The sequence below is a fragment of the Triticum urartu genome, chromosome 3A (assembly GCF_056163025.1).
Source record: "Triticum urartu cultivar PI428250 chromosome 3A, HENAU_Tu73, whole genome shotgun sequence".
NCBI lineage: Eukaryota > Viridiplantae > Streptophyta > Magnoliopsida > Poales > Poaceae > Triticum > Triticum urartu.
Window position 1 is genome coordinate 203,671,765 of NC_141875.1, and position 17,016 is coordinate 203,688,780.

General features: G+C 42.8%; 1 protein-coding gene across 1 annotated transcript; it reads left to right on the plus strand.

Moving 5' to 3' along the window:
• Positions 1-1,341: 1,341 nt before the first annotated feature.
• On the plus strand, positions 1,342-2,610 carry LOC147979202 (uncharacterized). The gene is made up of 2 exons (XM_087515080.1): positions 1,342-1,661; positions 2,397-2,610. Exons 1-2 carry the CDS (start codon positions 1,342-1,344, stop codon positions 2,608-2,610), a joined length of 534 nt encoding a protein of 177 aa, XP_087371206.1.
• The last annotated feature ends 14,406 nt before the right edge of the window (positions 2,611-17,016 follow it).

Genomic DNA, 17,016 nt, shown 5'->3' on the forward strand with positions numbered 1-17,016 from the left:
AACTACAAGAAAAATGTTCGAAACTGAAAATATATAAATTCAAATGCTAGTTCACGGGAAATAACTTTGAATATGAAAAATAAAAATAAAAATAATTTTAGCTCTGCACCACGGATGATAAAAGGGAGAAAATATGATACAAAAACAATGAACCTCTAAAAAGAAGAGAACTTAATAGCCTATCTGTTAAATGTACATAATTTAAAAAACCGAATTAAATATTACTTTCAAGTTCAACTACTAAAATGCAAAAAGTTCAAACATATAATGTTTGTCAATTATGCTAAATTTCTTATTTATATAAAATCTGACAAGTTCAACTACTAAAATGCAAAAAGTTCAAACATATATTGTTTGTCAATTATGCTAAATTTCTTATTTATATAAAATCTGAAAAGTTCAACTACTAAAATGCAAAAAGTTCAAAACATATAATGTTTTTCAATTATGCTAAATTTCTTATTTACATAAAATCTGACAAGTTCAACTACTAAAATAAAAGAAGTTCAAATAGAATTTATTTGTCACTTCTGCTAAATTTCTAATTTATATAAAATCTGTACACACCTCAACGAACGATCTGGTCGTAAAACAATCTCAATCCCACAAACCACCCAAAAAAACAAAAAAAACTCAGTTCAAACATACATATGACATCAGTACTAAAAAAGCAGGATCAGTCAGGCCACTCACACCACTACGACACCAAATTTCAAAATCGCATGTTTGTATGAAATTACATTTCAGTTCACACAGCACTAAACCATAAGTGCACTAAAATGAGAATACAAAAACTATAAAGGCCTAACTTAGGTAAGTACAGACAAAAATAAAATAAGTACCAGTTTTGAGCAACAACTCCCAGGGCACTGAAAAATGTCTTCAGATAAACTAGTCTATAAGACTTCAGTGGAAAAACAAGACTTAACATCCTCACGGAAAAACATCACAAAGCATACGTCAGCTAAACAGTCCAAAATGCTGTCATCACCACCCCTGAGACATGCAAGTGGGATTTAGCAGGTCATAAGTACAGCTTGATAAGACAAGTTAGTGCAGCAGTAAAACCATTTGAATTGGACGGTTGCATCTTCCAGGCCACCACCCGCGCCACCCACTGAGCGGTTGCCACAAGGGACTGCAAACAGGCACCCCCACGACCACCACACCCACGCCCCCCGACGAACCGCCTCCCACACATCCCCGTCGATGCACCTTCAAAGCACCCCATTGTCTTCCATCTCTGCCTCATTCCCAGAAACCACCATTGCCGCTTCAATCTGCACTGCACACAAACCACAAACTTCTCTCTCCGAAACCCACAGTCGACGCAGGAAGGCGATGGCGGAGGAACCGTTCGCCAAGCGTCATCATGGCGAGCCGTCGGACAAGAACAGCAACCTCGTCGATGTTCACGTCCCCGGCGAGAAGCGCGAGTACACGAGTACCCTCACAGGGGTTGAGCTCCACGGCAAGGAGACGCTGGAGATCGTCTGCACCAGCAAACCAGACAAGGCTGACCAGGTGATGAGCAGGCTCGGGATGAAGGGCGGCGGCTTGTATCAAAGCTTCATCGGAGTTGATGTGGAGTTCACCAGGGATGATGAACCTCCACAGATGGCGGCAGTCCTGCAGTTGGGCGTTGAGGAACTCTGCTTGGTGTACCACATCGCAGCAGCCACAAAATGTTAACCCATACTACTGTTCATTCATCTGTTGTACTAGTACTACTCACTAAAAACATCATTAAACTAGTTTCCCAACTAGATGAACTACTATACTTTATGAAATGTATGCACGAGTACATGTTTGTCAACTTACATGCATTTCTGAAACTGTGAAGTGGATTGTTTCACCAGATTAGCATCTGAAAAAATGTTTATAGAATTTTGAACTTGATGCACCAAATTAATTTCTGAACTTGATGTGCTAGAATAGATTCTGATCTTGATGCACTAGTATAGTTTATAGAATTGATGTATTTAAAGATGTTTGCTGAAGTGGTATAGGTCCATATCTTGATGCACATGTTTCTCAAATTAATTTCTGAACTTGGTATAGAACTGATGCACAAAGATGTATCAATCACTGGTATAGGTGTTTTATTCAATGAAAAAGAAAACTAAACTTGAATCAAGCAGCACATACATCATTGAATCTGGTAAAATGATTCTTGAATTTTGTGAAGCACTGAAGATAGGAAAAAAGTAAAATAACATCATGTAGTTGAATTTAATTTCAGGACTTTGTGTACTAGTTTCTGGACTACATTCATCCATAACTTATACTATATAAGCATCTACCTCATGGATTATCACTTTCAAAACCAAAAAGCAGAAGAATTAAATCTTCAAAAAAGAAGACTAATCTTTAAATGTGTGTCTCCCCCCTTGCAGGCCCAAGCGCCTCAAAGACTTCCTGCTGGAGGAGAAATTGTACACATTTGTCGGTTTCAGCATTGGAGGCGACAAGCGGATGCTGAACAAGTCTGGTTTGGAGATCAACCCCAACAACTTCATTGACATGCAGCGCAAGTGGAAAGATCCAAAGACCAGCAAATACTACGACTCCTTGGCCGATGTTGCAGGCGGTGTAATCCACCCATTCTAAAGCGGCATGAAGAAGAAGATGGACAAGGGAGAACACCAACTGTGGGGGACCAGCCCGCTGCCAGACAACCTCATCACGTATGCAGGAATAGATGCGTATGCCACCTACAAGTCATGGAAGACAATCGACAACATTGTGATAGGTTGGGATATTTCAAAAGAGTAGGAGGCTGACCCCTACTACCACTTCAACTTCGCGAGATGAAGATGCATGAAAGTCTGCATTCGTGTTCCTCGCACTTCTGCCTGTCCTTAATATTGTTGTTTCAGATTCGTAGTTTGCTTTCGTTATGTTGAACCAGCTAGCTTATGTTATGTCTGTTGGGGTTTGAACAAGTTTGCCTATGTCTATCATGTACATCGTTTGCTTATGTCAGTCAACAAGTTTGCTAGCTTCCTATTTTTGTTCATCCATCATTTGAAGTTGAACTAGGTTGAAGTTGAAACTAGTCATGCAGAAACAAAAATCATACATGGATATTTTCACAAAAAAACAAAAACAGTGGCAGACTAACTAAGGACAATAGCAAAATAGTAGAATTGGACGCTCAGTACAGCTTAGACATTTACGGTAGTACTATCACACTAAGAAATCAGTTTTTAGTTTCAGAAGAACACTAAAAAGACTTAAGTTTCAGCTGAGGACTACTAACAGCATCATGCTAATTGTAGTTAGAAATTTACTGAGTACTGCAAGAGGAAAAGCAAAGAACAATTAGTACATATTTCCAAGCCACTAGCATGCTAGGACTGAGAGTTCTGGTACACTTGAACAAACGGTACATTCATTCTACAAAATATAAAAAGGAACGGGAAGCTTCAGTTCACATTCCATAAAACATTGACACACTCAAGAATAACACTAATAGTACAACTGAAATGTCAGTACAACTTAGTCTGTAAGGCAAGTACTATGATCATACAAAACATTGCCTTGAGAAGAACCACAACCTAGAAAATAGCCCCCCCCCCCCCCCCCCGCGGAGACATATTTAAATGTAGCTAATTTAAACCAGTACTTAAATTTTACTATGAAGTTCAACTACTACAATTCAAGAAGTTCAAACAAAAATTTGGCTCTCAAATCTTGCTAAATTTCTTATACTTGAATAAAATCTGGCTAGAGATGACGTAGTAACTTGGTCGTAAATAATTTCAATCACAAAAAAAACTTCAGTTCTAATACATTATATGAAATCAGTTCTACATAACAAGGAAGCGTCACTCCACTGATGCTAGATCCACAAGTGCTATTGTGACACCAAATATTAAAAGCCTTACGCTGAACGACATTACAATTCAGTACTAACATAGCTATCCTATAAGTACAATAAAAGAAGATACAGAAACTATAAAGGTCCAAACTAGGTTGGGACAGATGAAAACCAAATAAATCTCAATTTTCCAGCAACAACTCGTAATGAACTTGGGAAAAGGTGTTTTTAGTTCAACTAGTTTACATTGTTAAACATTGTGCCACACTTAAACACAACACAAAATATACCAGTAATTACATAGTACTTGACTCGACATCTAAACACTACAATCAAAGCCTGCAATGCTTTCAAGAGATATATCACACAACTATCCATTTCACTACGCAAATGATGGCCATTTCTTCTATGCATCAGGAGACAAAGGCTGAAACTCCTTGGGAAGCTCAGTCATCAGAAGTTGGTTATTCCAGTTGAACACAACTCTATAAAGATCCTCAGCATTCCAATCAACAATACGAGGCTGCAAAACATTAAAACAAATTATTAAAAATCATGACACATTAAAAAATAAGAATACAAAATAAGCCAAACACAAAAAAGTGAAAAGCTCGACTAGAACCCACATCATTATCTCGAATGTTGCCAACGATCTTTTCACCATCATAGCATTCTGCATACTCAGAGTATAATGGCCACATTCATCCGCCCCTTGAAGTGGAACCTTCACAAACGTTGGTTTCTTTGCAAAAAGTCACATTTGGGCTGCTTGCTCGCATTGTACTGAGCATCACCATAAAAAGCCTTCATTACTTGGACCATCCCGGAGATCTGTAAAAAGAGAAAAGAAACCACACATTTTCAGGTCTCAGAAAAGCAGAAACAAAGACGCGGAAAAATTAATCCAGTACAGATAATAAATGTCACTCACAATCTTCTCGCAGTCTTTATGATAGGTGTTCTTTGAAGGACGATGGTTCTTCGGATAAGGTAAAGAGTCAAGGATGTCGACGCTACTTCGGTACCGATTCATGACATATAAGGAAAAGTGGTTCACTTTCTTATTCTTTCCTAAAACTATAGGCTTGAATAGAGGCATCATGATCTAAAAACAAATAACCAAAAAAGAGATGTTAAATATTCAAAATAAAAAACAGCATGACAAACAAACAATTAAAACCAAAAATCAGCTAGTAGAACTCACAAGGTCGGCAGTGAGCAAGTCTTCCTTTTCTTTGACATAGCTCTTGAAATCTCTCCCTGCACTCTCGACATTAAATGGTTTATTTACAGCACCGTAAAACGTACAGTCAAGCACAACCTGCAAAAAGCCCAGAAAAGAAATAGACAGGTGGAAAGGATCAACAAGCAAAGTATTATTAAAACTCGTAAAACAATAGGCAGTCTTGTTTCAGAGAAACAAACAATCTGATTGATTACCGTGATGAAATATGGACTCAGCAATACCCTTTTTCCAGACGCAAAATCAACATTCCTATCGGGATCTTTCTTCCAATCATCAATAAGGAAGTCCATTACATCACGCTCCATCATTTTCCCAGGTGCAAAAACATCCCAGATGCGTTTCCCAGTGAAGCTGGTTACGCTATCATCGGGCTGAGGTATCATTGAGAATGTATTGCTGCAGCACGGACAAGAACAAAAAGTAGGGGAAGCAATATAAGGCATTCATAGCAGTTCAAGTTGTATAAAAAGTAACAGTTCAGGTCATATCTATCTAGCAGTTACAAACAACAGAGGAAAAGAAGAGGAAACGTAATGAGAGATACTCACTCGGCATACATCTCACATGCTTCATCGCTAAGCAACAGATTATACAACTAGCGAGCCTTGTCCATGTGAGGGAATCTATGAGGGTGAAGCTGCTGCACAGGGGAGCAAAACTTTATAGGAGCTCTGGGTGCACGCTTCGTGCTTGTAACATTGCCAGAATCCAAAGCAGGATCCTTCCTAGCACCACCAGCTCTACGGGCCACCATTCCAGCAAGTGGGGATAAACCCTTGGCAGCAGCAGCGCTCCTGGTGACTCTTCCCATGCCAGCAATCTTGTCAAACGCATCATCATCGCTGTCTATCAATTCCACAATGGGATTCTTGGGTGTAGAGGGGCTCTCTGCACAAGCAGCCGTAGAACCTTTCAGAGCTCCCAACCGCCCCTTAATAACACCAGACCTTGTCTTTTTTGGAGAACGCCACTGGCTAAGATCAATAGATACGCGCTCGACTCCGAGAACTAGCTGCCAAAGATCCTGTAGTCATGCTCATTAAGATCCAGCCACTCACCTGCAAAAATAAAAAAATAAAAGACCGCATCAAGGGTAAAGTTCAAATATGTAATTCATGACAGTACCAATCAAAGAAGTACAAGCTGCAAAAAATTACAAAAGGTCATGCATTATGTACAGGGTTCGATGCCAAACAAACCACGGAAGTCAACATCAAACACATCGCTAGTTGCATAGGTATACAGAAAAGTCTTCCTAATGTCAATAATGTCTTCGTGGCTGTAATCTAACATTTCAATCACACCATCCTCCCGGCAATGATAGGTCTTGCAGCTTTGTAGCATAAAGAATCCACAATCATGCATGTTAACAAAAGAAAAAACAAATGGGTACATCACAAATCCGAAAACACAGTAACACCACCCTCCCAGCAACAAAAACTACTAACAAAAACTCATTAAAAATGGATACTCACGTGTTTTTCTGCTGCGGCACCCGCACAAACTCGCCAGAGAAACCATCAATATGCGCCAGCGAGAACGGTTTCGCCCTGTCTACGCTAGACCCCCTCCAAAGCTTCTTCATGTTATCTGTCATAGTCCTTAAGAATCTAACTGCATCACTCCAGGTTTCACCGCGCAGTGAATCAAGACACTCAAAACGATGGAACCTCAAATTCAGAACAATCAAGCACCAATGCCCAGATACTTCGCTAGGCTTCATGGTAGCCGCAATGGACGGCGGATCAAAAGTAGGGAAGAGAAGCTGACAAAAAAATCGCAGAGGAAAAATGAATTTAACAAATCATAATGAAACACAAAATTCAGCCTCCAAACAATAAAATAAAAGAAGAAAATTTAAATTCAGAAGTACAAACAAAAAATAACATAATCATAAGTTCTAATTGAGTAAGCAAAACACTACAAACAATATATGCTACTCTAGTTAAAATTGCAACAAACATATTAGTTCAATTTCCTTGCGAAAATAAGTTCAGCTTCAAAAAAAGAAGCACACATCATTCATAAGTGCAGGGCTAAAAGCAGGCTGCTCAAGTTCATTCCGCCACCTCCCAAACTTGCAAGAAAACATGACAGTTCTAGTTCATGAGTACAAAAAGTACAAGTTCACCTACTTGGTCAAAACCATCAGCGCACGATCTCGTGAACCAATTTAGCACATTGGAATCAATATTTCCATCACAGATCTTGGTCTGTTGTACAAAAAGAACAACAACAGTTAGAAAATTGGCAAAACAAGTCATCATCCTATCTACAAAAGCAAAATACTGACTGTCACCCATCTGGGAACTATCGACTTGTCAGTGTCTCGGTACTTCTGACGTAGAGAATATAAAACAACATCAGCACTGTCTGAGTTGAGCATGCCGGTGGGGACAAACGCTTTAGCAATAGAACCAACACTGGCATCACATTCTTTATTTTGAAACATCGGCTTGTGACTAGAAAAACACAAAAGATTACATGAATTAAAACTACTACAACAACAACCATTCTCATATGAGAGAAAGAAAAAGAGATAAAAATGGTACGGGCAAAATTCCAAACTAACCATTTCGTACGGTTCGTGCGCAACCTCATAACAGCAAAGAAAAACATATCAACCTTAACAACATTTCCACTTTCTGCTTGCAGAAAAAGAAGAAAAATAATAAGTTCAAGCACTACAAGTGAACATGTCCAAAATGCCAAAATTGAGAAGTACGCCGCATTTACAAGTCCTTACCTACACTATCAGTGTTTGACGACGATGGTAGTTCCTGTGATGAGACCAATATGCCTCCAGTTTCAGGGTTTGACGATGGCACATCTTGAGAGGACACCAATATTGCTGCGCTTTCAGGGTCTATGGAAAGAAAATCCTGGGACGACACGAGCGCCTCCTGCATCAAGGGACCATAAGAAACCGACAGAAGTAAATCGTCATCCTCGGATGGCACCTCCTCCATGCTAGAAGCATCTTGCAATGCATCACCATAATCAAGCCCTCCAGGCGGGAAATTTTCTGGCGGCAAATCTTCAAAATCAGAAAGATTTTCATTCCCAGACGGTTTGGCATCAAGTATGCTAGCAGCACCAACATCCTCATCATCAACTTTGGCACCAACATCGTGCCCACTACTCAATGGAACACCATGAGCATCATCTCCACAACTAACGACAGCCTCACGCTCAACATCAGTCATCTGAAGAAATAAAAATTCAGAAAAAGTGAATAATATGAGCAAAACTAACAATCAAAAATAAGCTAGCGAGAGGTGTACAGAAAAACAAAACCTTAGAAGCATTCACAGAAACATCATCGATCTTGCTATTGCTAACATTCAAAGCAACATCACCAACGGGCGAACAAGGCTCGTCGCCAACAACAGGACCCTGATTTCATATGTAATGAACCAAAAAAACAATGCTATTATTAGCAACAATAAAACACAAGGAATTAAACCACAGTAACAAAAAAGGTAGGTATCCCTGCAAAACCCTTAACGGTGTGGAATAGAAAAATGAACAAGTAAGGCACATTGGTGCGCATGAAAATTCAAGAAATATAAATAAACACATTAAAAACAAAAATAACCTTGCATTTATCAGTAGATGGATCATTAACTCCACGGTCAACAGCAGCGTCAACATTATGACTGGTCTCCTGCATCAAAACAAAAAATTAATAAACAGATGAAGATCAGGAAGTTGAACTACAATACTGACAGCAGAACAACATAGTAAAAACATACAAACACCGAGGACTGACTCACATCAACAACAGGGTGCTCCAAGCCAACATCGTTCATATGGTGATCAGAAACATTAACCTCAATACCATCATCAGCCCTACTGTCGGTGGCAACAGCCTCATCCTGCTCAATCTGCATGGAAGAAAAATTAATAAACAGATGAAGATCAGGAAATTCAACTACAATACTGACAGCAGAACAACATAGTAAAAACATACAAACACCGATGACAGACTCACTTCAACAATAGGGTGCTCCAAGACAACATCGTTCGTTTTGTGATCAGGAACATTAGCCTCAGTACCATCACCAGCCCTGCTGTCGGTGGCAGCAGCCTCATCCTTCTCAATTTGCTTAATAACAACTTTTGCACTTTCTTCATATGGCTTGCAGCGAGAGTCTTGCATAGTTTTGAAACGCTTCATGTTGTTCAACAGACGAACCGAGCTCTGAACTAGATCAGCAGCACCTCACGCATATCACCAATAAAAATTCTCTCCATCTCAATATAGTCTACTGCTTCCTTAGCTTTAAATTGATGACCTTCAGGAAGGATACCATTGATACAGCTCAGACGCTCAACTGTTGTTGGGACCTTTTGCAGCTCAGAACACACATTACTTAAAATATGCTCAGCGCGCTCCAACGTAGAAACAACAACATCAATACCAAAACCCTGCCTCTGTGAAGTACTAGCATTACTAGGGCCAGGGGGAGCATAACCAGCACCCTCAACACCATGGCCACCTCTCAACTCATCGTGCAGAGATGAAGACTTGGGAACCTGAGACGACGGCATCTCCAGGACTGGCCGTTTATACACTCGAAAAAAGACAACCTCCTCTTGAGTTTTCCAGTACAAACAAGGGGAAAAATAGTTAATTAATTAATGCAACACACAGGGAAAAATAAAACATGATATTAACAAATTTAAATCAACACACTATCAATCTTTAACTATCAGTGCCAATTTCTTAGTATTTACCAACAGGATAGTTGAACAAAGATATTCAGTTCAACCACACATGAAAAAATAGTACTAAAATCGTACCTAAACCTCACAAAGCTTAAGAAATGACAAAAATCTAAATAGGTAACTCTGCGGGACACATGTTCACTCCAGAAAAAATAGCTATACCTAAAATAATAAAAAAGGACTCCAAGACACGAAACAAATAAAACTCACCGGAAGCTTCCCAAACACCCAAGTCTTTGGATCTGCATTGCCTTTTTTTATCAAATCTACATCAACCATATCAGAAAGCTTGACAGGATCCATGAAACATATGTGGGGGACTCGCATGTCAGTGTAACGCCCTCGATGCGGCTATAGCTCCCACGTGTCGAGGCACGACTTAGAGACATAACCGCATTGAAAGCAATGTCGCAAGTTAGGAAATCTTCACAACATCCCATGTAATATAGATAATAAAAGGGGAGATACATAGTTGGCTTACACTCGCCACGTCAATCAAAGTACATAAATAGCATTACATCAATCAAACACTCATGGCCCGACTACGGCGCCAACATAAAAGATAACCCAACATGCGACATGGTCCCGATCACCCCAACTGGGCACCACTACTGATCATCAGGGAAAGACACGTAGTAACGGCGTGAGTCCTCGTCGACTCCCACTTGAGCTCAAGCGCGTCATCTGGAACGGAGTCATCAGGCCCTGCATCTGGTTTGGAAGTAATCTGTGAGCCACAGGGACTCAGCAATCTCGCACCCTCGCGATCAAGACTATTTAAGCTTGTAGGTAAGGCAAGGTATAATATATGTGGAGCTGCGGCAAGCGACTAGCATTTATGGTGGCTAACATGTTCGCAAAAGAGAGCGAGAAGAGGACGCAAAGCGCGAGCGAGTAACTAGAGGACAACCTGCGGCAAGCATTACTCCAACACCGTGTTCACTTCCCGGACTCCGACGAGAAGAGACCATCACGGTAACTCACACAGTTGATTCATTTTAATTAAGTTAAGGTTCAAGTTATCTACAACTGGACATTAACAAATTCCCATCTGCCCATAACCGCGGGCACGGCTTTCGAAAGTTCAAATCCCTGCAGGGGAGTCCCAACTTAGCCCATGACAAGCTCTCACGGTCAACGAAGGAATAGACCTTCTCCCGAGACATTCCGATCAGACTCGGTATCCCGGTTCTACAAGACACTTCGACAAGTTAAAACAAATCCAGCAACACCGCCCGAATGTCCTGACAAATCCTGATAGGAGCTGCACATATCTCGTTCTCAGGGCACACTCAGATTGTCCTAGGTACGGGTAGGCCAGCCCAGAGTTTCCCCTGGTGGCCACCGGCAGCCGACAGGTGGACCAACACTCAGAGGAGCACTGGCCCGGGGGCCGGGGTTTAAATAAGATGACCCTCGGGCTCCGGAAACCCAAGGGAAAAAGAGGCTAGGTGGCAAATGGTAAAACCAAGGTTGGGCATTGCTGGAAAAGCTTTAATCAAGGAGAACTATCAAGGGGTTCCCATTATCACCCAACCGCGTAAGGAACGCAAAAATCCGGGAACATGACACTGATATGACGGAAACTAGGGCGGCAAGAGTGGAACAAAACACTAGGCGAGAGGCCGAGCCTTCCATCCTTTACCAATTATATAGATGCATTAAGATAACAAGGCAATATAATGATATCCCAACAAGTAAATAATGTTCCAACAAGGAAGGGTCTCCAATCTTCACCTGCAACTAGCAACGCTATAAGAGGGGCTGAGCAAAGCGGTAACATAGCCAATCAACGGTTTGCTAGGACATGGTGGGTTAGAGGTTTGACATGGCAATTTGGGAGGCATGATAAGCAAGTGGTAGGCATCGTAGCATAGGCATAGCAAAAGAGCGAGCATCTAGCAAAGCAAAGATAGTAGTGATTTCGAGGGTATGATCATCTTGCCTGCAAAGTTGTCAGAGTTGACTGGATCCTCGAAAGCAAACTCAACGGGCTCCTCGTTAGCGAACTCGTCTCCCGGCTCTACCCAAACAAGACAAACAAACAACAAGGACACAATCAACCACGTGCAAGTCTCAAACAATATGATGCAAAGATGGTATGCTATGCGGGATGCAATATGTGATGCATATGCAAGATTTGACAAGGAATGCATGAACCTGGCCTCAACTTGGAAAACCAAGTGTGCCACTGGAAATATGAGATGAAATCGCTTGAAAATGATATAAAGAACGCCGGAATTGGAGTTACGGTTTGGGAATGGCAAGCAATTCAAATATGACCACGTTCTGCGATTTACAGCAAGTAGCCATCTAAATGCAACAAGATGAACATGCTACAGCACCCAAACATGGCATCAAAATACATGGCAGGGATCCATTCATGATGCTTAACAAAAGACTAGCACTGAGCTACGGCCAATTCACCCATTAACAGGTTCAAACAAACATGTCAAAAATGCATTTGGTAAACAGATTTCAGACTTAGTGAAATTAACACTTATCTGGAATTTCAGATCAGATAGCACACTTTGGAGCATGAAAACTATATGCTACAGGACCTTAAAATGGCAAAGTAAAGCATGGCATGGAGCTACTCAAAGAGCTTAACAAAAGTCCCTTAGTGACCTTGAGCCAAAAGGGATCAGAAAATACATTTGCAAGCATGTGAACATGGCAAAAACATAATCAGTTCTCAGACTTAGTGAAAACTGGAGCATGCTGAAACAGATATCAAGTAGGCATGTTAACGAGCTCGATGCACTCACTACAGAGCAAGTCATGACAAACTAAGCAAACACCCATCAAGAATACACAAAATACAAGCTAGACATGGCAAGAACAATAATATAGCATGCACGGATCAACTACAACATCCTCGGCAAAATTGCTAACAAGTAGACAATCTGCCCAGATTCACGAAATGACAAAAGTAGAGCTCGATTGACTCAAGCTAGGGTGCTCCATAATTGCAAACAAAGACATGGATGGATACAGAAGTACAAGATTAACAAAACATCCTTACTTATTATCCTCAAAAGAGGCACGGATCACTAGGAAACAACAAGAACATATGGCATATTGAGATAAACAGATCAAGGACTTAGTGGAAATGCTAAGTCCCTGAAATCAGTATTAACGAATGCACCACTTTACAAGCTTGTGCTAGTCACCACACACATCACAAAAATACATGGATTGCACCTCTGGATAGATGGAAAAACATATAACAAAACTCATGTAGAGCTCAGGGGCATATCATGCACACAATAATCATGGCAAAAATGACAAATATCTAATTGGAGCAGCAGATCTGACAATTATCTCAAATAGCACTCTTCCGACAGCATTTCGGGCATCAAGATGAACTCAAATGAAAATGATGCAATGACATGAAATGATGTGCTCTTTGAGGCGAACATTTTGATATGTTATACGCCCAAAACGGAGCTACGGATGCAAAGTTACGACGCGATGAACAGGGGCAAACTAATTAGGCTTTCGGGCAAAAAAGTCAACCGATCCAATTTTTCAGATCTAGATCCGGCCGGCGCGGTTTACGAGGTTGGCCGGAGTCGGAGCTCGAGGTCACCGGAGGTGCTCGGGGAGGCGGCGTGGAGCTCGCCGGAGAGGTAGCCGGCGCGGGCTCCGGGAGCGGCGGGGCGACGCGGCCGGTGGTGGCGTCGGGCGGCGCGGGCGAGGCCGGCTGCGGGAGGTGCGGCGGCTCGGCGAGGAGGTAGCCGCCGGCGGGGCGGAGCGGCGGCCGGAGTTGGGAGGAAGCGGTGCGGCGCGAGGGGCCTCGGGGCCCAGTCGGGCGGAGGAGAGGGCCGGCCCCGGGCCTCGCGGGCCGGCGGTGGGAGGCGGCACGGCGGGCCACGTGGCGGCCTAGGATTGGCGACGGCATGCGGCGGACGCGTCCGGCGCCGTCCGGACGTGTCCGGCGGCGGCGGAGATCCGATTTTTAGGGTTTGGACGAAGGGGATCCGGAATTTTGGAGGAGGGGTCTATATAGAGAGGTAGAGGGAGCTAGGAGTGTCCAAATGAGGTGCGGTTTTCGGCCACGCGATCATGATCGAATGCTCTAGATGATGGAGAGTGTTTTGGTGGGTTTTGAGCCAAAATGGAGGGGTGTTGGGCTGCAACACACATGAGGCCTTCTCGGTCCCTCGGTTAACCGTTGGAGCATCAAACGAAGTCCAAATGGTACGAAACTTGACAGGCGGTCTACCGGTAGTAAACCAAGGCCGCTTGGCAAGTCTCGGTCCAATCCGGAAATATTTAATCCCCACACACAAAAGAAATGTAGAAATGACCACCGGAGGAGAACGGAGCGCCGGAATGCAAAACGGACAATGGGGAAAATGCTCAAATGCATGAGATGAACACGTATGCAAATGCAATGCACATGATGACATGATATGAGATGCATGACAACGATAACAACACACGGAGACAAAAACCCGAACCCGAGAAAATAAAATAACTTAACACCGGAAACGGCAAGAGTTGGAGTACATATTGGGAAAATCATATCCGGGGTGTTACAACACTCCACCACCACGAAAGGATATCGTCCCGAGATCTAGGACTGAAAGAACGCCGGGTATTCAGAACGGAGGTGATCCTCGCGTTCCCAGGTAGCTTCACGGTCGGAATGGTGTGACCACTTGACTTTGAGCAATTTGATTGACTTGTTGCGAGTCTTGCGTTCAGTCTCTTCAAGAATAGCAACGGGGTGCTCACGATAATAGAGATCTTCTTGGAGCTCAATGTCCTCGAAGTTGACGGTGCGGTCAGGAGTCTTGAAGCACTTTCGGAGCTGAGAGACATGGAACACGTCATGAACATTTGCAAAGTTTGAAGGAAGCTCGAGTTGATAGGCGAGATCGCCTCTCTTGCTGACGATCTTGAAAGGTCCCACGTATCTAGGGGCAAGCTTCCCTTTGATACCGAAGCGACGAGTACCTTTCATTGGAGAGACACGGAGGTAAACATGATCTCCGATCTCGAAAGCCAAATCACGGTGCTTACTATCATAGTAGCTCTTCTGGCGGGATTGGGCTGCTTTGAGGTTATCTCGAATGACTTTGCACAATTCCTCTGCTTCTGTGATTAAGTCAGTTCCCAAAAGTTGACATTCACCGGTTTCAGACCAGTTGAGAGGGGTACGGCACTTCCTGCCATACAGAATTTCAAATGGGGCCTTGCCCGAACTTGCTTGAAAACTGTTGTTGTAGGAGAATTCAGCATAAGGAAGACAATCCTCCCACTTCATGCCGAAGGAGATCACACAAGCCCTGAGCATATCTTCAAGAATCTGATTGACACGCTCGACTTGACCGCTAGTTTGCGGATGGAAAGCTGTGCTGAAGCGGCTGTTGGTGCCCATGGCCTTCTGGAAAGATTCCCAAAACTTGGAGGTAAAGATGCTGCCACGATCTGAAGAGATCACTTGTGGAATACCATGCAGAGAGACAATTCGAGAGGTATAGAGTTCCGCCAATTAAGCTGGAGTGATTGACTCTTTGATAGGCAGAAAGTGAGCCACTTTAGTGAGTTTGTCAATGACCACGAATATGGCATCATTGCCACGCTTGGACTTTGGAAACCTAGTCACGAAGTCCATCTCAATATGGTCAAACTTCCATTCTGGAATGGCAAGAGGTTGGAGGAGACCAGCTGGCCTTTGGTGTTCTGCCTTCACTCTTCTGCAGACATCACATTCATTCACGAACTGAGCAATCTCGCGCTTCATTCAAGTCCACCAATAAGCCTGCTTGAGGTCCTGATACATCTTCGTGCTCCCAGGGTGGATGGAGAGAAGATAATTGTGAGCCTCGTTCATGATCACTTTACGGAGGTCACCTTTGGGCACAACAATACGATCCTCGAAGAAGAGAGTGTCCTTGTCATCAAGGCGGTAGAACTTGTACTTGGGTTGACTCTTGGCAATCCCAATCTTCACCTTTTTAACCATAGCATCAAGAAGCTGAGATTGGCGAATCTGGTCTTCCAAGGTAGGAGAGACTTGAAGGTTGGCGAGGAAACCTTGAGGAACAACTTGCAGATTAAGTTTGCGGAAAGCTTCACAAAGCTCGGGTTGATAAGGCTTGAGAATCAGGCTGTTGCAATAAGCCTTCCTGCTCAATGCGTCAGCAATCACATTGGCCTTGCCTGGAGTATACTCGATACTTGGATTATACTCTTGAATCATTTCGACCCATCAAGTCTGCCTGAGGTTGAGATGAGGCTGAGTGAAGATGTACTTGAGACTCTTGTGGTCAGTGAAGATGTCCACTTTTCTTCCCAATAAGAGATGTCTCCAAGTCAAAAGAGCATGCACAACTGCCGCCAACTCGAGATCATGAGTGGGGTAGTTCTTCTCGTTGGGCTTCAACTGGCGAGAGGTATAAGCCACAACTTTCTTCTCTTGCATCAACACTGCGCCGAGACCTTGGAGAGAGGCATCGCAAAAGACCTCGTACGGCTTGGATTCATCAGGAGGAGTCAGAACTGGAGCAGTGACCAATTTCTCTTTCAAAGTGTTGAAAGCAATGTCACACTCCGGAGACCAAACGTACTTGATGTGCTTCTGGAGAAGATTTGAGAGAGGCTTCGCGATCTTAGAAAAGTTTTCAACAAATCTTCGACAGTAGCTTGCGAGACCGAGGAAGCTACGGAGTTGCTTCACGTTCTGAGGTGGTTCCCAATTCACAATTGCAGACACCTTCTCAGGATTCACCGCAATGCCCTTGGCAGAGATGATATGACCAAGATAAAGAACCTCATCGAGCCAAAATTCGCACTTGGAGAACTTGGCGTAGAACTTGTGTTCCCTGAGCTTATCGAGTACCAAACGCAAGTGCTTGGCATGATCTTCCTTGTTCTTCGATAAGACCAGAATGTCGTCGAGATAGACCAAAACGAAGTCATTGGTGTAGGCATTGAAGATGAAGTTCATCATGTGAGAGAAAGTTGGAGGAGCGTTGACGAGGCCAAAAGACATGACAGTGTATTCATATGAACCAAAGCTTGTCCTGAAAGCCGTCTTGGGAATGTCTTGCTCACGGATACGAATCTGATGATAACCCATACGGAGATCTAGCTTGGAGAATACTTGGGCACCTTTGAGTTGTTCGAACAGCTCGTTGATGTTGGGAAGTGGGTATTTGTTCTTGATGGTCTTCTTGTTCAATGGACAGTAATCAACACAAAG